The 24,111-nt window shown below is 36.1% G+C and overlaps 1 protein-coding gene across 7 annotated transcripts in view; it reads left to right on the top strand.

Moving 5' to 3' along the window:
* Positions 1-21,290, top strand: part of LOC115211105 (ras-related GTP-binding protein C) — a 91,112-nt gene extending 69,822 nt beyond the window's left edge. For all 7 annotated transcript variants that reach the window (XM_036502175.1, XM_036502174.1, XM_029780007.2 and 4 more), the window contains exons 4-9: positions 4,771-4,904; positions 12,462-12,661; positions 13,154-13,268; positions 16,537-16,679; positions 18,314-18,462; positions 20,318-21,290. In XM_036502175.1, coding sequence (XP_036358068.1) covers positions 4,771-4,904; positions 12,462-12,661; positions 13,154-13,268; positions 16,537-16,679; positions 18,314-18,462; positions 20,318-20,460 — 884 coding nt within the window. In that variant the 3' untranslated portion in view covers positions 20,461-21,290. The remainder of the gene's footprint in view (positions 1-4,770; positions 4,905-12,461; positions 12,662-13,153; positions 13,269-16,536; positions 16,680-18,313; positions 18,463-20,317) is intronic.
* The last annotated feature ends 2,821 nt before the right edge of the window (positions 21,291-24,111 follow it).

Raw genomic sequence — 24,111 nt, 5'->3', positions numbered from 1 at the left:
ATTTTGGATTTGTTTTACAGTCAATTAAGAAGAAAATAGAACAAATCACTGAGGATTAATATTTCTTTTCTTTGAGAATTGTGCTCACAACATTTTATTAATTCATACATATTACATTTTTTCGCCAGCATGAATCACTTTGTTACCAGCGTTCAGTGGTTATGTAAAAGTTAGGTTGGCGCAAATAGTGATACTTTACTGCAAATAATATTAACTTGGTGCAGCAACAGCTACATATTTTACTGAGTGCCATCCCTTCTTCATTAGCTGTTCATTTGAAGGATCTTATAACAGACCCACTTAAGGATGCATCTTATTTTTCAATAAAGAATAGAGTTCTCTATAGAATGTCTCTTTCAGCAGGGAAATACTTTCGTATGTTGGTTAACGAGGAACACATGGATGACTGGATATCAAGCCAACACCTACACAGGATGCAGGAAATTACTGAGGGATCATCTGAGGACAACTCCATGATTAAACTGTTTTTCTTCTCTTGTTTGCCATCAAATGTGCAGGCCAACCTTGCTCCTATGATGGAGGTCAGTTCAGTAGATCAGTTGGTTTCTTCAGCCAATAAGATATTAAAATATACTGGCAAGAGATGCTGCTGTTTTTTCTTCTCCTTCTACAGTAGCAGCTACTTCTGAGGCTGATTCAGTGCAATCGACGACTCTACAAGCCATTCTTGATTTAACTAAAGAGGTGAAGAGATTATGTGCTGCGCAGAATTTTACACACCGAAGATCATTCAGTCATTCGTCCTCTCCTACATGGCATTCTTTTTCTCTTGCTTCTTCAATATTCTGCTTGTATCATAAACGTTTTGGTGATGCTACTCATAAATGCATTCAACCGTGTTCTCATGTGAGTCAGGTAAACACTACCATAGGACACTGAGCATGACAGCTACTCCCAGTTTGTACCATCATACTCATGTATTTTTTGTTGAGGATTTATTATCGCACAAACTTTTCCTTGTCAATTCTGGTGCTGCTTGCAGTATTTGGCCAGTAAAATTCATTAAAGATAAACCTCCTCTTTCTGCTATTACCTTGCAAGCAGTGAACAACTCACCTATCCTGACATACTGCCAAATCTCTCTTTTTTCGGATTTGGCTCTGCTTTGTGATTTTAAATGGATTTCCATCATAGCTGACCTGCCTTACCCAAAACCCTTGGTGCGTATTTTCTCCACCACTATTCTCTTATACTTGATGTTCATAAGCAGTGGCTGTCGGACAGCACTATGGACTTTTCTATCTTGGGGCAAAAATTGAGTATTTCATTGGTTATCCCAACGTTCTTTGTTGCGGTGTCTGGAAACTTACATTGCTTTTAAACTCTTACCCAGAGCTCACCAATCTGAGTTTCCAGCTAGGTAATTCTACCGACTCAATGAAACATTTCATTTCTATGGATGGTGCTCTAATGTTTTCATGTCCTCATCATCTGCCTCTGAAGATGCTCAAAGCAGCAAAGGCAGAATTTGATCACATGCTGGAGTGCGAGATTATCCGCCCTTCCACAAGCCAATGGGCCTCACCCCTGCACATGGTCTCCAAGTGCTCTGGTGATTAGGCCTACAGTAAATGTTAGACGTCTTAATGCTATCACCACTCCTGATAGGTATTCAATTTCTCTTCTCCAGGATTTTGCTTCCCTACCGCTTGGATGTACTGTGTTTTCCAAGCTCAATCTCATGAGGGCTTATCACCAAATGCCTGTTCACCCTGAGGATGTTCTGAAGACCTCAGTTACAATCCCATTTGGCTCCTTTGAATTCTTAATTTTGCCATTTGGCCTTCACAATGTTGCCAGCACATTTCAGTGGTGCATAGATGAAATCATTTGTGGACTGGACTTTGTCTATGCATATATCGATGATCTCTTGATTGCCAGTTCTTCAGCTGCAGAGCATGTTCATCATTTAAAGCTGCTCTTCCAGCATCTAAACCAATTTCAAGTTCAGATTAACCCTGCTAAATGTGTTTCTGACACATCTTCTCTTGTGTTTCTTGGCCATATTATTGACAAAGAGGGTATTCAACCTTTTCTAGAAAAAGTGTGGGCTATTGAGGACCTTCCTCCTTCTCCTTCACTTCGCCTGCCTTGGATTGCTAAATTTTTATAGCCGTTTCATTCCTTGCTATGCTGAGCCTCTGTCTCATCTTATTGAGCTCTTAAAGTATTGTCATAAGAAGAATGAAGTTATTGCATTGACTCTGGTCCAGATGGAAGCTTTTGATACTGTTAAACATGAACTTGCTAAAGCATCTTTCCTCATACACCCTGTCTTCAATGCAAAGCTTTTGCTTGTGGTTGATGCGTTGAACACAGCTGTTGGTGCCATTTTACAACAGTTTCATGAAGGACACCTGCAACCTCTTGCCTTTTTCTTTCAGCAGCTGAAACCTGCCAAGACTCATTACAGCATCTTTGGTCGTAAATTTGTTAGTGATCTACCTTTCGGTGAAGCATTTCCAGCATATCCTCGAAGGGAGGAACTTTATCATCTATACTGATCATAAGCCTCTTACTTTTGCCTTATGATCCAAGCCTAAAAAGTATTCACTGAGGTAGACTAGACACCTGGATTTCATATCTCAATTTACCAGTGACATCCAGCATATCTCTGGAGCTCAGAACATTGCTGCAGATGCATTTTCCCACCTTCCAGTGAATTCTTTGTTATCTACTTCTGAGATTGACCTGACTGTTTTATCCTCTGGACTCGACACATCTTCTGAATTTGTAACATGCAAATTCAAATACTGCCTCTACCAACTGTTGACATGCAGATCTTGTGTGATGTGTCAATGGATTCGCATAATCCATTCATCCCAGGAACCCATCGTTGAGCTGTATTGGAAGCTTTGGACAGTCTTACTGAGACCTGGAGTCTTGGTCTCAGTAAAGCTCATAATGGATAGATTCTTTTAGCTAAATATGAAACACGACATTACTGAATGGACCCAATCTTGCCTTCAATGCCAGAAGTCGAAGGTGCATAAGCACATCTGTGCCCCTTTTGGCACTTTTAGTACTCCTGATGTGCGTTTCTGCCACATTCATATTGCCTGAAGCCATTCCGCTAAGTGATATTTCTGCTGAACCTGTAGTGCGAGCCCTGGTATCAAGATGGGTATCATGTTATGGTGTTCCTAAATTATAGCAAGTAATGAAATCCTTCAGTAGTTCCTGCAGTCATTCTTGTTGTGCTTCTTAAATATGAGGATGATGCTAGCATCCTTCCAGTCATATGGGACATCACCAGCATCATCTGGTGGAGACATCTAATGGTATAGTGTCCACCATTTTCCATACTTCTGCTGGGACTAACAGCTTTGATTTTAATTGACTTCATGAAGGTATTCAACACAGTAAACCAGTTGAGCCTGTGGAAGGTAGAAAATTCACTTGTCTAATTATGTCCCTGAACACCAGCTCTGCACAATTTAATATTATTGTGGAATTCAAGCAGAACTGACTCTGCTATGCTAATGTTATTCTCACTTTGTCTGACAGCAGCACTCAAGGAGGTATTCTACAACTCCATTGAAGTTATATGTATATAGTCAAGACCTTGAAACTAAATTTACATAAATCTTAATGTGAGAAATGTTTGTTTGCTGATGATTGAGCCTTGGTCTCTTATCATGCAGAGGACACGCAGAGACTGGTGGATGCTTTTGGCAGTGCAGCCACAAAACTTGACTGGAAAATTAACATCCTGAAGACTGAAATTCTCTGTCAGCTAAGCAAAGTTGCATAAACTGAGCTTATCAACATTAAATAGAAGTTTACGAAGCCAAGTTACTTTACCTATCTGGACATTGCAATCAGTTGTAATGATAAAATCAGTGAAGAACTAGATTGCAGGATGAACAGGGCCAAGTTGGTATTTGGAAGATTGAGAGGGTCACCGTGGAACAACTAGCATGCAGTTGTCTGAGTGAAGGGCTAAGCAATTGTATTATCTACTCTAGATTGGAATCATGGATGTTACACTTCAAACAGGTAAATAAAACTGTATGTATTCAAAATGAGACTTCTGAGGTAAATCATGAATATTACTCAAGACAAGTCAGGAACACTTTTATTCTAGGGCTTTTCCTAATATGACAGAGATATCGGTACAGTGAAACCTCAGGTAGCTCTGCATGTCCAAACAATGAAGAAAACTCAGTTTTCAAGACAAATGCTATATTCATAACTGGCTAGCTGTACAAGAAATCGGAGCAGACCAAGGATATGGTTAAAGACAACTCAAGGGGATTGAACATTGATACATACAGCTGGATCACAATAATCTAGGATAGAAACCTACAGAGTTTGAGATTATGTCATTGGTATCAATGAACAGTCTGGGATTGATGAAATAGAATCTATTGTAATATTGTATGCTATTGTGTAGTATTGTACATAGTACAATATTGTATAGCTTAATTGTTTAATTTGTAATAGACTAATGACTGAGTGATCCAAGTGGGGGAGATCTTATCAAGTAGTTTGTCTTATGTTCACCAGCAATATCCAGTTTGCAACTTGCATCAGTATGTGCTAGTATGACCATGTAGTGTCTGTCTTCCATGAGCATAGCTCATCAATTTTCAACTCCTGGTTGTATATTATATTATGTTTATTTCTATCAACTGACATAGTTAACACAATATGATATACTACCAACAGTTTTATGATAATTGAGATCATGATGATGATTATTGTCACTGTTGTCATTCTTTTCCAATCTATATTACTTTCACACAGATATTTCTAACAGTTCATTTGTCCAATTCCAAGTATGGGATTTGCCTGGTCACATAGATTTCTTTGATACTCTATTTGATGTCGACAAAATATTTCGTGGTTGTGGTGCCTTGATTTTTGTCATTGATGCACAAGTGAGTATTCTATTTTTATTGATTTATTTTAATGTAGTTGTTAGTGTGAGAAAGTTAAGTTCCTATAGCCTTTTTCAGCTTCTTTTTCAGTTGATATTTAAATTAAATTATTACATGAAAAGTATGATCAAATATTCTACCCATTTTATGTTCAAACTGGTTAGATCAAACTTCTCAGGCTTACCTGCAATGTAATTCTAAAAACAAACAATAACATCATTGAAATCTGAAAGCTACAAGATAGTACATGATTAATTTTTAAAAAAATATGAATAAATAAGCATTACATTTGACAAAGTAATCTGAATGCTAAGGGGTTAAGGTTTCTTCAGATATCTTCCACTTCAGAATTTTAATTTTCCTGTTAACCTAGTATTATGGAAAGATATTTTCCTTACTTGCCATATTTAGGATAATTTTTTTCCATCTGGATTTAAGTACATCATAAGAAAATTATTCAAGTTATATTACAACCAATTTTTAAAATTCTATTTGATTTTGATATATATTTTTTAATGTAACCCTGGTCAAAATTTGCTTTTTTGTTTCTGTTTTAGATTTACATATATTTTCTAATTCTGTAAATATTTATATTTGTAAGGATTTTTATTCTTATTTATATTCAAATTGATTACTGTCAATAATAAAATAACCAAATAGAATGGTACATTATTCTTTAAACTTAGCATTTGCTTTGAACTCCAAACCAGGTAGTTTCTGATAATTTTGATTGCATCTCTACCACCAACGTTGTGTATGGTATTAAATGTAAACTTCATAACTTCATAATAGGTGGAACTAGATGCTATTTAGGTGCCTGCTTTTGCAAATACATTCATGGTGTTCATAACATCCAAATATTCCCAACTGTTAATGGTGCTGTGATCAAATGTTGACTTTTTAGCCCAGTCAAAAATCTACAATGTCTTGTACAGAATTGACAGCTAAAACCTTTACTGGCAATAACTGGCTGTAGTTGTAATTGGGCTTCATGTACCTTTGCATGTCGTTTAAGTCCTCCCGCTGAATCACACTCCCTTCCACATGCCTGACAGATATGATTAGTATGGTGTGTAGCACCACCACCAGTGGCCTGGTAGTCGATCATCGGTCTCGCTTTATGACTACGAAGATGACTCTTGAATCCAGCTTTACTGAGGCAGGGTCTTGCACAGACACTGCATGTCAGCGTGATAGGAAAACCCTTACCGTCTGGAAATGCAACAGCGACACCTTTCTTGACAACCCTCCTTACTTTCTCATTTGCAACTCGAGATTTCTCAAAAGTAGCTGTCCCCTCATGCACAATCCTTCTCTACCTGCTACGGTCACTAGCTGTGCTCCCCCCCCCATGTGTCAGGAGAGATGCTAGCATTTCTCAAGGAAGTCTACAGCAAGTCTTTATACCTCTTTTTTGGTTTATGTGGAGGTTGTTCTCCTTTAGCTAACTCTCCATAAAAGAGTTGTTTTGGCATCCTTGAATTTTTCATCCTGACCAGATGACCACCCCATCTGAGACTTTGCCTCAACACAAGAGCTTCTGTACTTTCACACCAAGAGCTTTCCAATATCTCAAGATCACTGATGTGGTCCTCCCACTTAATGCTATAGATCCGTCTGAGACACATCTGATGGAAACATTCCAGTTGTTTAAGGTGGTATCGATATGTGGCCCAGGTCTCGCAGTCATAAAGAAGAGAAGAGAGCACACATGCCTTGTTCACCTTTATCTTTGTCTTGCCAACTCCAGAGGTGCTTTTCTAGCCTTCTGAAAGCATCACTTGTTTTTCCTAATTCTGTATGGAATTTCATTATCCAGTGCTTCCCAGGTAGACAAACGAACCAAGTCATTTACCATGCACATAGGTATTTGGTTCACTATACTGCTTACCAGGGGCAGGTTGGTACATGACAACAGTTTTCTTGAGACTGACTGTCAATCTCTGTGTGTGTCACTAGATCACAATCATCTGCATACAAAACGTCTCTTATGATAGAAGTAAATACCCTTGTTTTTGCAGCAAAGCGCCTGATATTAAATATGCTGCCAGAGGTTCAATAATGGATGTAAACACCATATCTGCAATTTCTGAACACAATACAGAAAACCATTGCAAAATATATGACATATAGGGTCGGTGCCAGAATATCTCCATTTCACTCCATTTTGTATTAAGATGGACTCCGACATTTTACTTCTAACATTAACCCTACCCTTCATGTCTTCATGAAAAGACCTAACCAAACAAGGAACTTTTCGGGACAACTAAGTTTCTAGAGGACTTTCCACAGTGTATTTCTATTAACTGTATCAAAGGCTTTTGTCAGATTGACAAAAACCTGATATAAATCCAGACCCTGTTCCACACACTTCTGAAGCTATCTAGCTGAGAAGATTACATCAGCAGTGCCGCATTCCACACGAAAGCCAGATTGACTTTCTGGAAGACTACAATCTGCAGCGTGTTTCAGCAGATGATCCAGAAGTACCCTGCATAAAACCTTTCCTACAACAGAAAGCAATGATATTCCCCTATAGTTACCACAATCATTCTTGTTGCCCTTTCCCTTATATAAGACCACAATTACTGTATCTCTCCAGTCCTCAGGTACAGATTCAGTTGCCCATATCCTGCCAAACAAGGAGTGAAGTTGCTGCAGAAGTTTCTCACCACCATGCTGTAACAACTCTGCATGTATGCCATCCATATCTGGAGACCTCTCATTATTCATCCTTGAGATAGCCACCGCAACTTCTTCCAACATTGGTGATTCCATGAGAGCCGCCCTCATAGGTAACTCAGGGATGAGATTGAGAACATCCTCACTAACTGCAGACTGCTGATTCAAAAGTTCATCAAAGTGTTCTTGCTACCTTTGCAGAATTCTTTACCATCCCTGCTTTGAAGTGGTGTCATCAGAGAAGAAGTCAGTCCATACAACAGCTTTGTGTTATTGGAATCCGATGCCATCTGTATCTCATCAGCCTTCTTACTCCACCATATATCCCTCATCTGAGAGAGCCTCTGCCTCACATGTGATTTCACATCCTTGAATTCCCTATGCAGCACATCTCTCTCCTGTGGCTTTGTTGACAAATAGTGTGACAAAGTATGTCTTTTATCAGCCAATAAATCATCTATGTGTTCATCATTTAAACTAATCTTGATGCTTTCTTAGTGTCAATCCCAGAACTTTCCTGCCTATATCATAAACTGACTTTTTAAGGGTCTGCCAATCCTACCCAATATCTGCAACATTCATTTCCTCTTGTAAAGTTCTCTTCACACTATTACTCCTAAGACGAGCCACATTCAGCCCAGATTTTACATTTTGTGATTAATTTCACTTTTGCACATACCAGGCGGTGGTCAGTCCAACACTCAGCCCCACGAAGAACACGAACACACTGCACTTCTCATCTGCCATGCATCCTAACAAGGATGTAATCCAGAATATGCCATTCGTTAGATGCTGGGTGCAACCATGTAGTCTTAAACTTATCCTTTTGTTGAAACATGGTATTGGTAACACAGACGCAGCTCCTCGCACATCTGCTGCAGAAGCATACCATTACTATTATACTCTCCCACCCCATGCTTTCCAATTACAGTCCATATGTTAAAATCCCTACCTACTCTAGCATTAAAGTCACCCAGTACGATGACTTTGTCTACCCAAGGAATATTTCTTATAATGCCCTTCAAAGCATGGTAGAAAGAAACTTTTTCATCATCAGTAGAGCACAAAGTAGGAGCATACACACTCACCAAGGTCACATAATTTCCATTAGCCAAAGGAATTTTCATGGACATAAGACGCTCGTTAATCCCGACTGAGAATTCTTCCAACCTGTCCACAAGAATAGTCTTAACAGCAAATGCCACTCTAGCCTCTCCTCAAAACTCTTCATCTCTCCCTTTCCAAAAAAATGTATATTTTCCACAAGATTCTGTAAGATGACCGTCTCCAGCTAATCTCGTCTCAGATAAAGTAACGATGTCAAGATCATAGTGTTGAAGCTCCTTTGTTCAGGACATTCTGAGAATTTGCGGTCAAGCAGTGTCTGTACATTCCAACAGCCAATATTCAATATTTTATTTAGTTTTATCACAGTAGCACAATGACGGCCAGGTTCAGACTGTGATGCTTTGGAGCCCCTGCTGGGCCAGACTCTTTCATCTGAGGTGGTTCCTGAGTCCTTACTGCCATTTATTTTATTTTGGTACATCATTGATTGTTTGCTTTTTAAAGCTACAGCCAGCCATTCAGTTGAGACCCATAGCACTATCAACAATCATCAATTAGTTAGTTAATCAATCAATCAATAAATTAATCAATGTTGTTATTGTGCAGTGCCTGTGCAAGAAGAATTTTTTTAAAGTGAGGAAAGACTGTCACTGAGTCAATCCCTCTCGCTAAGCGACAGCAGCCATAACCCGAAAAGAGCAAGTCAACATTATCTGTAACCACTGAGCTGCAGGTTTTATGTCAGAGTTATCCCAGTTACCTGAGCTGCCTTCTCCTCGAAGGATGCCCTAACAAGGGCTAGGGGTCCTTCACTCCCAATGGTTTAATTGCGTGATCAGGTATTCAGTCAAATTATTTCTATCGCTCCGTGCAAGATACAGCCATAAGCTGGATAAAATAGATTAAAAACAAAAAAAAGTACGATATAAAAAATATTGATTTACAATATATACATAAAATATACGATATGGAATACATTAAAATATATATAATGAGCAAACTGTAAAAATATACAATGTATAAAATTAGTGAGAAAAAGGGGATATACAGTAAATACATAATTACACACATATTGGATGGCCGTTGACTCTCGAGTTACTACGCCCTTTGATGGGTTTTGTTTTTCATCCCACAAGGTATGCAAAAAACACCCTCCTCACCAAGCAAGCTTGGTGGGATTGCCGGTTTAGTTGCCAACTGCCTGACCATGCAACAGGTTGTACTGAGTTACATGTTACTAGTGGCACTCGAAAGTGCCTTAACATAAATATATATATATATACTCACACTTACATACTTAGAAACAGGCAACTAACAGCGTTTAGGACAAGAAGGGAAGGGTAGGGAACTTATTAATACCAAAAATTATTTTTGAGAATACTGTCACCATTAGATATGTTGTGCTTGAAAAATGCTGTCACCCAGTCATTTAATGTGGCACACGGTAATGTGGTTTATAATATTGTTCCAGTACTTGGCTGGTATTTTATTATATTGACTCTGGAAGGATGAGTGGCAAAGTTGACCATAACAGAATTTTAATTTTGACACTCTAAAAATTCTGTCAATCCTGTTATAATAACAGCAATAATAATTGATTTATTAATTAACTAAAAAAGAATGTCAGGTTATTAAAAACTGAATGCAATGCTGTTGTAAGATATTAGGTGTAAATATGCTAGCCATTATCATAAATTACAACTTCACCATAATAGACAGGAAGTTAAATAAATTGAAAAGCTTGAACAGAAGAACCAGGAAACTACTAATTGCATTCTGAATCTACCATATCAAAGCTAGTATAAAATAAAATATATACAGACACAAGAAGAGTGGGACTTGTATAGGCTGAAAACATCTACAAAAATAACAACTGTAAGACTAAAAAAAAAATACAAACAAAGCGAAGCTGATAAATGTAAGTAGGAAACATGAAAATCAGGACAGTAAACTTTATGTATGTAAAGAAATAGTAAAATGCAAACAGAAAATGATCTACACTGAAATAATATAGATTTAGGTAAGGACAGAGCAACTGAAAAGTTTAGAAAAATCGAAGATATAAAAGAATGGAGGAAAACTGCCGACTCTGTGGCCAACATCTAACCATCTTCATCAGAGAGCGATGTAAATCACAGTGAAAGCTAACAGTGGCTCAAAAGCTCGGAGCTAAAAGTAACTGGTTTAATACTTGCTGTATTAGTCCCAAACAACTGCAAAAATAAAATAGTAAAAGCAGTGTTAACATCAAATGCTGACTAAACAACCAGTACAATGAAACCTCATTGGCTGCCTAGTTCTTGCTAAGTCTGAATATTTGCACTAATGGGGTTGAATCATTACAAATGTTGGCTGAATGGAAGACTTGGGACAAAATGTAAAGACTGATCTTAAGATATTGCTTCTCATGAAGGATATGACAAAGGACAATGTTGAGTGGTAGGAGAAGATATGATGACATAGGTAAGAATGGCAGAATACACTTTAAAATAGGGTAGTGATGGAGACTGAAGAGAACATAATATATATGTACATGTAAGCCTTTTACCCATTTTGTACTAGCTCTATCTTCATTTGTTGCCTTTTTTGCTTATTTGATACCTTCTATTGCTGTCTCATTCATTGTACTGCACCACCAGTGCAATGTGATATCTGTCCATGCTTAAGTTCCACCTTTTACTACCATCTGTAACCCTCTACTTCTCTCACTCTCCCATTATAGTACTTGAGTAACAAGGAATTGCATCAAATCTTTTGTTCTCTGATACACCCATCCATTTACTACTCTATACCTCCCTCTTTCTCAGGTCATTCCATTATTGACAGCCATCACAATCTCTTGCTATTAACTATTATCTATTATTACATTTTTCGATAGACTCTATCTCTCTCCATGCATCCTCTTCAATCAGCAGCCTTTCATGCCATTTTCTTTTTGGTAACAGTAAAAGTTGATATTCTGAATACACTTCTCAATGACATCTTGATTTTCTCTTGCACACTGTCTTACAGTCTGATATTCTTTTTATTTTCTTCTCTTTTTTGCCATCTACTATCTTTTCATCCTGTTGACATCTCTATTTTTTCTGATGAACTAAAATACTTAGTTTCTTTTTATCTCACAGCTTAAACATCTTCCTCTCTGAATTATTTGTATTACGTTTTGCTGACACAGAACATCACTACTTTCTTTGGAATCTAACATTTTTACAAAGTGCTTACTCCTATTGACTAAATAAGCCTTGAATCATCTAAAACATCTGTGTTTCAGTATTTTCACTGAAACACAAATGTTGTCTGAAAATAAAATTGTCGACTAATTTATTTATCTTAAATCTATACCTTATTGACTTCATGGAAGCCCTTACCACTATTCTTCTGAACCTCTTTTCCTTGTTTATTGACATATGTTGTTGCAAATAGTGATCTACCAACTTACCTTGAAAAAAAAAAATCTGACTAAAATATGAAATATTTTCTCCTTTTACAACAATCTAGTTGTACCTTTTTTTTTTATTAGCTCAAATGTTCATTTGAGCAGTACACTAAATTTTACATAGCAACTTGGTTGTTAGCAGTAAGTAGTTGGTCACATGTGAATGTTGACCAAGATAAATTAGTATTGTGACCAGTGGTAAATCTCTGTGATTCTTTTAATACCTTGAAATCAGAATTAAGTAATGATCCTTATAAACCTCCTTAGGGTTTGGCAATGATTTTTTTTTACTGGTTTCATGTTATTTGGTTTCTCCTATTGTTTGAGTTGTGTTGTCCTCCTTTAGCTTAATATTTGTATTTCTTTCCTAGGATGAATATGTGGAGGCGCTAGACAAACTAAATATGACAGTGACCCGAGCACATAAAATTAACCCTGAAATCAAGTTTGAGGTATTCATTCATAAAGTGGATAGCTTGTCTGATGATCAAAAGATAGAATCTCAGCGAGATATTCACCAGAGGGCTAATGATGATCTTGTTGATGCTGGATTTGAAGGGATCTACCTGAGGTGAGAAATATGCTTTGATAAATTTAAAATGAATTGCTTCAGATTTTATATCAAACAGTCTTTTTTTAATATTTAACTTCAAAGCTATTTTTTTCTACTTTATAGTAAAATATTTTGAAGAATTTAATTTTTAGTATGACCTATTAAGTTACTTCTATTGTTAGTTACCTCATATCTATTGGGATATATTTCTATGTTGGTTATTTGAGATGATTTACCAAAGTTTGCATGTACTAAGTTAATTATCAAATAATTTCCCCATTAAAATAGTATTTTTGTGTAATGTGGCATCATTTGACTTTCAGCTCTTTTACAAATTCAATGAAAGAGACCTGCAATGTCAGCATAGCCTTTGATATTGCATAGATGACATAAAGCAGATGTAAGAAGTCTACAGCTGTTTTGAAAGATGTGAGACTTCCTTAGATTCTTATCTTATTGTCTGTCTATAACCACTTTAATATGATCATTTTTTTTTTTACCTTCATACAGTTTCTATCTGACCAGTATCTATGACCACTCTATATTTGAAGCATTCAGCAAAGTGGTCCAGAAACTGATACCTCAGCTACCTACATTGGAAAACCTTCTGAACATGCTCATCTCTGTAAGTAACTTGAAAAACACTTATTCTAACCTAGAACAAACACTTTGCAATATCCATCTTACTACTAGACAAGTAAAGAAATTATATAATAGTCTTTAAATTTTTCATTTTTTAATGCTGTTTATGGTAGACCAGTTTTTTTGATGGAGCAACTGTTTTTACAGCTTAATGTCATTCTTACTTCTTCAGTCTCTCTACTGTGTTATGTTCCTTGCTCAGGTATACAATATGAGGCAAGGTGTCTTGAAGTGGTGACTTTTCAAACACCTTTCCTTCTCCATCACTAAATTTCAATGAAGCCACAATGTTTGTGACATAAATTGTCCTGGATTACTAAGTATATGGTCAGGAGTTCAAACTAATTCAACTATTGTGGTGATACAGATGTTCATATTTCTGTTTACCTGGCTGACATAAAACTGATTCTACTCCCTACTTTGTAGTTGAGGAGTTAGTAATGGAAAGAAACCTCATATCTATGTAAGTATGGAAAAAATAGATATAAAAATCCTCGAGATTTGTTATGAAAAGCTTTATTGTCATCTTGAAATATTTAATATCAATTACTACTACTGAGTAAACAAGTACTCCAACAGTACTAAGGCTTGTAAGTGTCTGAATATTTAAGAGTGACTCATATGTATAGTATAGTAGAAATAGTTGAACTGCTACTGCATGTGATGAGGAGAAGAACATCTGACACTCGACAAACTCAAAGAGAAAATAATTATTTTTGTCTGAGAGGAAAGGTCATTATCCTCTTCTTCCACAGCATACAACCTGCTGCATGTGTTGTTGGATGTTGTGTGTGTGTGTGTGACTGTATGGACATGTGTAGAGTGGGGGTGTGACTGAGAGCATGATGTGTAAGAGCTATGTGACAGTGGGCAAGTTGTGTGGGGAGCAATGAAGTGTCATCATCTAATTTGTCTTAACATTTTCTCTTGCCTTCTCTCTTATGCTGTCCACAATTTATCTCTCCTACCACCATCACTAGCTCTCTACCCTTTTTTCCCTCGTCACAATTCTTGAGTAATGAGGGATTGCATTGGATCTCTTGGTATCCAATACATATCTTCATTTGCCCTCCTGTGCTGTCACTATCACTTCCTTATTCCCAGGCCTTTCTTTTATTGACATCCATTACTCTTTTACCATTACTATCTTGAGTAATCATCAACCAGAGTCTCTCTCTCTACAAGCTATTATTTCTTTTCTGTATTTTTAGACCCTCCTAAAAGAGGGTGATGGTCTATTGACATCTATGCACTCTCTTACAACCACTCATCATTGACTCTCACTCTTACCAATAGCTCTCTTCGAGAGCCTTTCAATTTTATAGCACAACTTAAACATTCTTTGGACTGTGTGTAGGGTTGTGAGCCCTGGCATGATTTTCTTAATCAATATTTTGTTCATATTTTCCTTATACCTTGTGTTTCATTTATTATTGATACTAGTTTCACATCCTTTATCCAGCTTAGTTTTCTATTCTAGTATCTTATATTTTGACATTTTCTTAACATCCTTCCATGTAATATTTTGTTCAGAAGGGATTAAAAGGTCTATCTGAATACAAATATATCCTCTCCCACCCACACACGTTGGGAAGGAATGCTTTGTAGTATTTGTTTTGGCTCTTTATTCTCTGAATTCAAATCCCATTGAAGTTGATAAAGTACCATTCAGATGCTGAGGTCAATGGTATTAACACTTTTCTTTCAAAATTACTGGCCTTGTGCATATCAGGTGCCTAAATTAGAAACAGTCATCATCATTATGTGAACTGGCAGAATTAGGGTGCCACAAAAAATGCTTAGTGAGATTTCTTTCAGTTCCGTGTTCTGAGTTAAAATGTTGCCAAAGTTGACTTAGCTTTTTATTGTTTCACAATCAATAAAGTACTGGTTGAGTGCTGGGGTACTCTCCCCTGAAAACTCCTGCCCATGTGCCAAAATTATTATTATTGAGTGAAAGAGCAGCACATGCCATCAAAGTGACACTGGGGTACAGATATATGAAGATGACTACCTAGCTGATAAGGGTACACCAGGCATATGCTTCTCAACCATATGTACACAACATGGTGATCCCATATCACGATAAACAGCACATGACCTTTCAGATGGGGGCCAGTTAGAATTTTCTTCAGGTTGAGTAGTCCATCCCACTCAAAATGTTCCTGAATAAGATTTGTTTAAGGGTGGTCAATTAAATACTTATATCTCCAGAGGTGAATTATTCAAACCCCAAAGAAAAATAGACTTGTGCCAAAAATTGGAGCTATGGGGAAGTGAGCTGGCTGAATGATTAGCTCATTGGAAATTTTCTTTGCACCATCTCTTCTGGATTTTTACACACTGAATTCAAATCCTGCTGAGGTCCACTTTGCCGTTCATCCTTTCAGTGTCAGTAAAATGAATACCAGTTGAAAAATGGGGTTAATGTAATTGACTTGCTTCCATCCCACTAAAATTACTGGCTTTGTACCAAAATTTGAAACAGCTATTATTATCATCATCATCATCATCATCATTATTTTATTTTCTGTCCCTTCAGATTGCTCATAAAGTTGATTGTTAAAAACATATATTAATTTGTTGCTAAACTGCTCTTAATCCTGAGAAAGTAGTCAGTTCTGCTTTTGTTTATACCCTTTGGGGCATTATACGTTAATTTTTTTCTGGAACCTACTCATTTGAAAAAAACAAAAAGCAAATATCAAAGCATAATGTCAAAATTTTTGGCAAAACATTATAGGGAGATAGTGTTAATGGACTTAAGCTTGTAACAAGAAAGTAATAACACATTTGTATTTTGTCCTTTTGTACTGTCATTGCTTTTCTTGAAGTTCTTGTGGCTAAAAAAGAAATCATCATCATTATTTAAATTCAGTTATTATGTTTGCACTTGTGTGTTGACTGAAATAATTGTAACAAGTTGTTAATGTCATGGATTGGGATACTACATGTTGGCAGACACTATATTGAGTGCTTCTGTTAACAAATTTGCTACTGATGGATATCAGATCATCTATAACATGTGATAGACTGGAATCACTGGGTTACAATTACTGAGTTAGATTGGGGTAACAGGGAGAGGTTAGTCTGGTGACTGGGGCAACTCAATTATTATAATTAGAGAAATGCTTTTAAGTTAGTCACTAAACAAACAAAAATTGAAATAAAGTGTCAAAGTAGTTACATAAAATTATAAGATAGAACAATATACAGCAAGCAAATTAACAGACAGAAATTGTTATTTTCAGAATTCTGGTATTGAAAAAGCCTTCTTGTTTGATGTTGTCAGCAAAATTTACATTGCCACCGACAGCTCACCTGTTGACATGCAGTCCTATGAATTGTGTTGTGATATGATAGATGTGGTCTTAGATATCTCCTGTATCTATGGGTAAGTTAGTAGCACTCACTGTTTTAACATATTTGCCAATCTGTCCACATATTAATGTACAGAGCTGTGCGCACACACACGCACACACACTGTCTTGTTATATCTATTTTCTATTAAAATATTTTCTAACATGGTGTAACAAGTAACACATGTATATCTCCATTTCATGTTTTCATTCATACATATGTGAAGGTATGACCATGTAGTTTAAGAAGCTGCCTCATAACTGCAAGGTTCTGAGTTCAACCCTGCAGCATGGCACTTTGGGAAAATGTCTTTATAGTAGCCTCAGGTAGATTATTACTGTGTGAGTGAAATTTGGTAGGTAGAAACAATGCAGTAGTTCATTATGTATGTATGTTTGAATAAAATAAATGACAAGAGAACAGGTATGTTAGAATCAATTTCATTAGTTTACAACTGTTTCTGTTATAAGATGCAGTATACTCAAAGCTGAGTGCTTGTGCTTCACTTTATTGTTTCCTTAGAGCTTCTAAAATTAAGTGCAAGTTTATGTAGGAAAGCATAAATACTTGGAGATGGTCATCATTTGCCAATTAAACACATGGACTATTTATTTGATCTCCACTTTAGCTTTATTATTATTATTATTTTTAGTTTAGTTGTCCAAATTCTTTTGTCATACATTGTGACCTTTTCAGCAACTTTCTGTCCTATGTGTCTTGTGTCTCATCCTGCCTATTCTATTTTCCCAAATGGAATAGGCAGGACAAAAGGAGACACACGAGATAGAAATATATATATATATATATATATAAGAGTTGCAAAGAATTATCTACAACATGGGGTAGAAAATAGTACAAAGGGCTTTACTCAAAAAGCATTGTTTTTTAAGTTTTCTTCCCCTTGGTTACATCATTTGCCAATATACATTGGCAAGGAACATTTTGTGTGTAATGTCCCTTGCCAATGTATATTGGCAAATGATGTAACCAAGGGGAAGAAAACTTAAAAAACAATACTTTTTGAGTAAAGCCCTTTGTAATATTTTCTACCTCATGTTGTAGATAATTCTTTGCAACTCTTACCACCAGAAAATCAGTGACTAAGTGATTAGCCTGTTGGAACCAACAATACTGTTGTCTGCCAGTTATGACATGCATGTGTGCATGCATTACATTTTTCTTATTGAATATTGACCCACAGCTGTTCAAGCTGAACATGAATTGAATCAGTTTTCCCACTGTAGGATGGTTTACTATGGTAATGGTTGCTGCTTTTTCTTCTGAAGATGACATCTTGTCATGATTGGTTAAACTGCTAGAAGTAGCAGCCAAATTCCTCTCAAACTGCACAACCATTTAAACAAAAAGAAAGGACACATTGGATAAAGTAACTGTGGTTACATTATATCTCAAAAAAAACAAAAAAAGAGATAAGATAGTCATGGCTGGAATGCCTTTTGATCAAAGACTACTCATTTGGTGCTAAATAAAAACAAATTCACTCACACATACTTTATGTAAAAGATCAATTTCTTCTAATGCATTTCAATATAATTTAAAGTCATTTAAAGATTTTATAAATCTTTGACCACAGTTGAAGATTATCTTATTATTGTGTTAACACTGTCTGTTTCACTGCCACTTATATCATGTGTATATTATATGTAGGTTACAGGATGATAATGAACTGAATGCATTTGATGATGAGTCTGCATCAATCATCAAACTAAACAACACAACAGTCTTATACCTTCGGGAAGTCAATAGATATTTGGCTCTTGTTTGCATTTTACGTGAGGATAACTTCATTAAACAAGGTAAGACTGAAACATGTTTTTTTTTATTGGTGAACACTTCACTGAGTAAACAAATTATGAAAAGTATTTAGTTCTTTGTTGTTATGAATACGTTTGTTTTATATTGTACTCTTTAATGTCTTCCAACATCAAGCAAACCAGTGAGCAGTAAAGGTTGATTGTATATTAGCTGATTAAGCTTTTAACTCAGCAATTGGGACTTGCTCTAATTTTTCACTCATAGTAAATTCTCAAGACTTAAGTGGTCCTTTCTTCTCGAGAATTTCACTGAAAGCAATGTCTTATACTTGACATCAGCTAGATTATGTCAGGAAAATCTCCTGGCTAAACTGATTACTGATAGGATCCACCTGATTCTAGTTTCTTGGATTTGAAGCTTTTTGTCAGATTGTATCATCACTGTGTGCACAAATGGGGCTCCCTCTGACCTGCATTCTATGAATTTTGGTATGTCTTATGGCTTGGTTATGACTCCCATTATTCCTATGCTGATACCCTCTTTGCATCTTCCTAATCTACAGTACAGGTGTTGTCCTAATCTAATGTACAAGCATCATCCTTACATAATCTACATAAAATGTTCAGCAGTAGAGTCTGAATAATCTTGTTTCTTAACTGTACAAAGACACAACTGCTATCCATGAAAAAATAATCTTGTGCTCCAGCTTCTCAAGTTTTACACAACATGAAACTTATATTTTTCATCTCACTGTAAATGCTTGACATAACAATCACATATGATTTTCTATGACCGAAGAAGGTAAGACAACTCCATCTGAATTTTAAAATACTTCAGTTATGCAAAACCTACAGAGTTAAAACGGGGGCTACAGTAGTGTATTAATCACACATTTAGAATGGTATTGCTGCTTCTGGAATGATGTTGTTCATGCTACATATAGATACATAGCAATGGAGTTCCCTCATCTGGAATGGTGTTATTGTTGTTGTACATCAAATAGAACATCCAAAAGAAAGTCATCCAGCTTATTAAGAAGGACTCTAAGACCAACATTTTCCAATATGTAAACAATTGATGTGCTGTCTCTTCACTCTATTGCTACTATAATGGATTCTACTCCTCAACTAGTGGGCTGTAATATCACTTTCACTCAGCTTCATACTTATATCTCTCCTACCCACATCATATATATCTCTCCTCCTCCCATTCTCTGTTCAATCCTGTCTTCTCAGAATGTCAACTCTCTAGAAATCCCTTCTCACTGACATCAATTTGCAAATGCTCAACATCAACCACATTAATCACATCAATGTTAAGGGCCAGTAGAAATTTTTTAGGCACAACCCATTCCTTTTGGTAGAAACCATAAAGTAGATTATCTCTTTGGTTCTTGTACTTTAGAGAAAATGTTTAAAACAAAGAGTGCCACCTTTTTATAGGATGACTCTAAATCTGGATATTTGCTTATTAAGGGCAAGTGCTTTACAGTTGGGACATTCTACTGCTGCTGCCAACTCCTCTTTTTGTCATCATTATTATTGTCACTGTTACCATAATGTTTTCTGCTTGGCAGATTATTGAGCAATTCATGATCCATCAAATTGCCTCTACATCAAGAGTAGGAAGCCTTTTTAGTACCTGGGGAAAATTATAAATGCATAAGAACCTATTGGGGAGAAGCACTACTGAAGACTTCAGTTTTATGTAATGTGCTGAGGGCAAAGTGAGCTGAAAGGCAAGTGTTTAAAATAGACTGCAGCAATAATCCAGCCTGCTGTGTGATGCCATTCTAAACTGATCATCATACAATACTGACTAAATTTTCAGTTATTTTATTCAATATATTTACTCATAATAAATGCCTGAACTGTGTTTAATTTAATTTTTGAACAGGTATAATTAACTACAACTTTCTCTGCTTCCGCAAAGCTATCCAAGAAGTGTTTGAAGTGCGGCAAAAGATGTTGGCCTCCAAGACTGAGAATGGTACTGACCATCAGGTGCTCAATGGTATTGCTGTTAACAAAGATGAATGAATTGAAGTGATGTTTCCTGCCTGTGATCTTTCTACAGATTGATTGGTGTTCTGTGCTGAGACTGCCTTCCTCATCTTATGATAAATTTTCCATCTTTTGCTTTCTGCAACTGTTTTTCTCTTTTACTCTCTTTCTTCCCTTCTCTCTCTCATTAGAATTAATTTAGTAATTAATTACTATACTTTGTTTTGTTATTCTTTAATCTTGTAGCTTATACACTCAACATTCTAATATGTATGTGCAGTATGCAAAGCTGAAATATTGTTTGTGTATGTATATGATTGGCTCTGCCATTTGTTGCCTGTGTGTGTGTCTGTGTGCCTTTTTAGTCTTTTTATTTAGATGTGCATACATTTATGGGTACTGTGTGAATGTGTGTATATGTGTATATAAATTCTTGGCATAGGTATCATACTCGCTTTTCTCACTTCTTCCTCTCTCCTTCCCTCCCCCCTCTCTCACACACACAATGTTCAATGCATGTCCCTTGTCTATTCACCCTCTGTCTGCATGTGTTCTTGGTTCCTTGATAGAAACAACACATCATCACAACTTATTAATGCTCAACCTCTTGTTGTGGTTGCCCTAACAGAAGTTCAGTGTTGTAATTTTGAGCTGAGATACCAGAATGGCTTCAGCTCAATTTAACATAAGATTTGAAACTTCTGAGGAGAACTTGGCCATGGGAACAGTGCCTTGGGTAAGTTTGGTAGTGTAACTTGCTTTCCATTTGGAATATGGTTCCATCTTGAAAATACTGCTCCATTAGAACCCTCAACCTCCTGTCAGTTTCTCCTTCAAATATCTTTTACTGTCTTCCCCTGTTCAAAGAAAAAAAAATGCCATACTTGAATGAATGGCTTTTACAGATGGTCAGTCTGTTCTTTATCATACACACTATTTAGCTGTCTAACTATTATTTGATTAAAGTATATTGTTTTAATAAATTGTTCCTTTTGGTCATACCTGCAGTATGGTCACACTTGAAGTGTTTTCACATCTGCAGTGCTTTCATCCTTTACCAGACACCAATTAACTTTACATTAACCTACTAGTCTACTTAAGTTGCAGAAATGATGGCAACCATTTATATTTACATGTGTGCATATATGCAACACTAAAATGTGCTTGCTTACAATTTGCACATGTATTTCTTTGTTTTGCTCTTTTTATCTCTGTAAACATTTGATGTATACGGTGTTAATTTCTATTTATTTTCCTCTTCCCCATTCTTTTGAGCTGGCAGAATTGTTAGTATCAGTAAAAGTGCTTTGTAGTATTTGTGCTGACTCTACAGTCTCAGTTCAACTCCCACAGGTCAACTTTGCCTTTCCTCTATTTGGGGGTCAATAAAATAAAGTACCAATAAAGTATTGGTGTTGACTGTATTAACTAATTTCCCTTCACCTCAAAATCGTTGGCCTTGTACCTAAATCAGATACCAATGTTATTATTTTTATTAAAATGTTCTGTGTGAGAACTATTGTACAAAACTGGTTTTATTTTGACTTTTAATTTCATCTACTGTCAGAATTCTCTCATGTCTGTACACATACATGCATATATGTGCATGCACATACAAGGTTATGCCAGTATGCATAACCTTTGTAATTTCTGCTCTTTGATATTTCACATACTGGAATAATTGTTACAATTTGGTACTTTTTGTTCCATTTTCCTTCTAAATTCCATTGTGGAAGAATTAGCAGGGAACTCCTTACCAATGTCACTTCTCTAATATTGATGCATATGACATTTCTCATTTGTTCACTTATAAAAACAAAACCGTCACAGAAACCTATCTCTATCACAGATAGATATGACCAAACTAGATAGTTATAATCACTCTTAGTTATAATTCATTTCCACTGAAGCCTAGCTATTATATTCACCTCATTGTCATGTTGTGATGTGCTAGTGTACTGTTGTATCATTGACTTGTTCCGGTGACTGCTATGCAAACATTGTTCAGTAAAACACAACCACATTACAAGCAACAGCGGTGCTAAACTTTAAACAAATCTAAAAATTAAACAAAAATGCATTTTTTCCCTTTTTCTTTTCTTTTGAAATTTTTGTTGCAATTTACTGCTATTTTGGTTGTCTAGTGTCAGTGTAGAGTTGAAGAAAATAATAGTAATTTATTATTGTCAGCTTTGGAATGAAGAAGCTAAAATCTATCTATCTATCTATCTATGTAGCTAACTAACTAAACAGTAAAGCCAGTTGCTACATCCAAGTGGCTGTTGAATGTTACTACTAGTTTAACCTTAAGCAGATTCTCCGCCAGCTGGTTATCTGTGCAACACTCTGCACCCTTTATATACAGTATGTCGTTAGCAGACGGAACAAACCCTTACTACCCTCCGGCAGCTAACAGGATCTCGAAACTGAGTCAGTCTCACAATCCTGTTAGCTGCTGGAAAGTAGTAAGGGTTTGCTCCCCGTGCTAATGACATATTGTATATAAAGAGTGCAGAATGTTGCACTGATAACCAGCTGGCAGAGAATCTGCTTGGGGTTAAACTAGCAGTAACATTCAACAACCACTTGGATGTGGCGACTGGCTTTACTGTTTAGTATATGTTACTACTCTATCTCTTCTTGAGATTTTATAACTAGTTATTTTGCTTATATATGTGTGTGTGTGTGTGTGTGTATGTACACACTCACATCATACTTACATGCATGTTTGCACTCGTATATGTAAGTGTATGAAGAGATGTCTTGCATCTCCTATCACACTTCCATCTTGAAAGATGAGATAACATTCATTCCAGATTATCATAAGATGAAATGTTGTCATTACTTGACCTAAATGGTAGAAGAAATGACAGACAGTGAAGTACTGGTTAATCTTGCTGTGTTATGCTACATCACACTTCTTATCATTTTATCTACACCTTTCATATTCTCAAACAAATAAATTCCTTCTTCTTGACAAATCAGGTTAAAATTTCTCCAATGTTATCTCCATAACATTGACAGTTGCTTGTTGGAACCTGAAAACCAAATCTACCATTGAAATCTGTAACAAGTTATATACGATATGATATACATAACAAACATATATAGTATAAATATATACTGTCCATATTCCATGTCTTTCTGTATATTGCTACTAAATATCAGTGAGGCAGCTGTTTGGCAGAAAACTGTAATCTCAAATGTTGTTGTGAGGCATATAGTTTTTGCTATGGCCATTCAACAACGTGCTGTGGGAATAGATGTTCAAATGAATCTTCGTTGGCACATGTTTTGGCCTTTGCTCAAATTAAGAGGCATTTTGCTCCCAGAAAGATCTTTTAAAAATTCTTATTTTGATCAGCTTCTTCACTTAGACATTTGTAGTGGATTCAATTAATTAAATGTTTTGTGATTGTGAATTAGGTTTAAATATATACTATAAACTTGTAGGAAGTGCCCACTGCTAGTGGCTACATAGATGCATGCATGTATGTTCCTGTGTACGTATTTATGCATATATGTATGTGTGTGTATATATATATATATATATATATAGGGAGAGTTTATGAAAAAAACAAAAGGCTAAGACAGGTGGTGTACAAAACAAACAGATGTATTAGTATTATGCTCAGGAATAGAAAAAGTCTTTTACGTTTTGAGCCTACATATATTTATTTATATATA

This window comes from Octopus sinensis, linkage group LG4 (genome assembly GCF_006345805.1).
Source record: "Octopus sinensis linkage group LG4, ASM634580v1, whole genome shotgun sequence".
Taxonomy (NCBI): Eukaryota; Metazoa; Mollusca; class Cephalopoda; order Octopoda; family Octopodidae; genus Octopus; species Octopus sinensis.
This window is presented reverse-complemented; position numbering and strand designations above follow the sequence as displayed.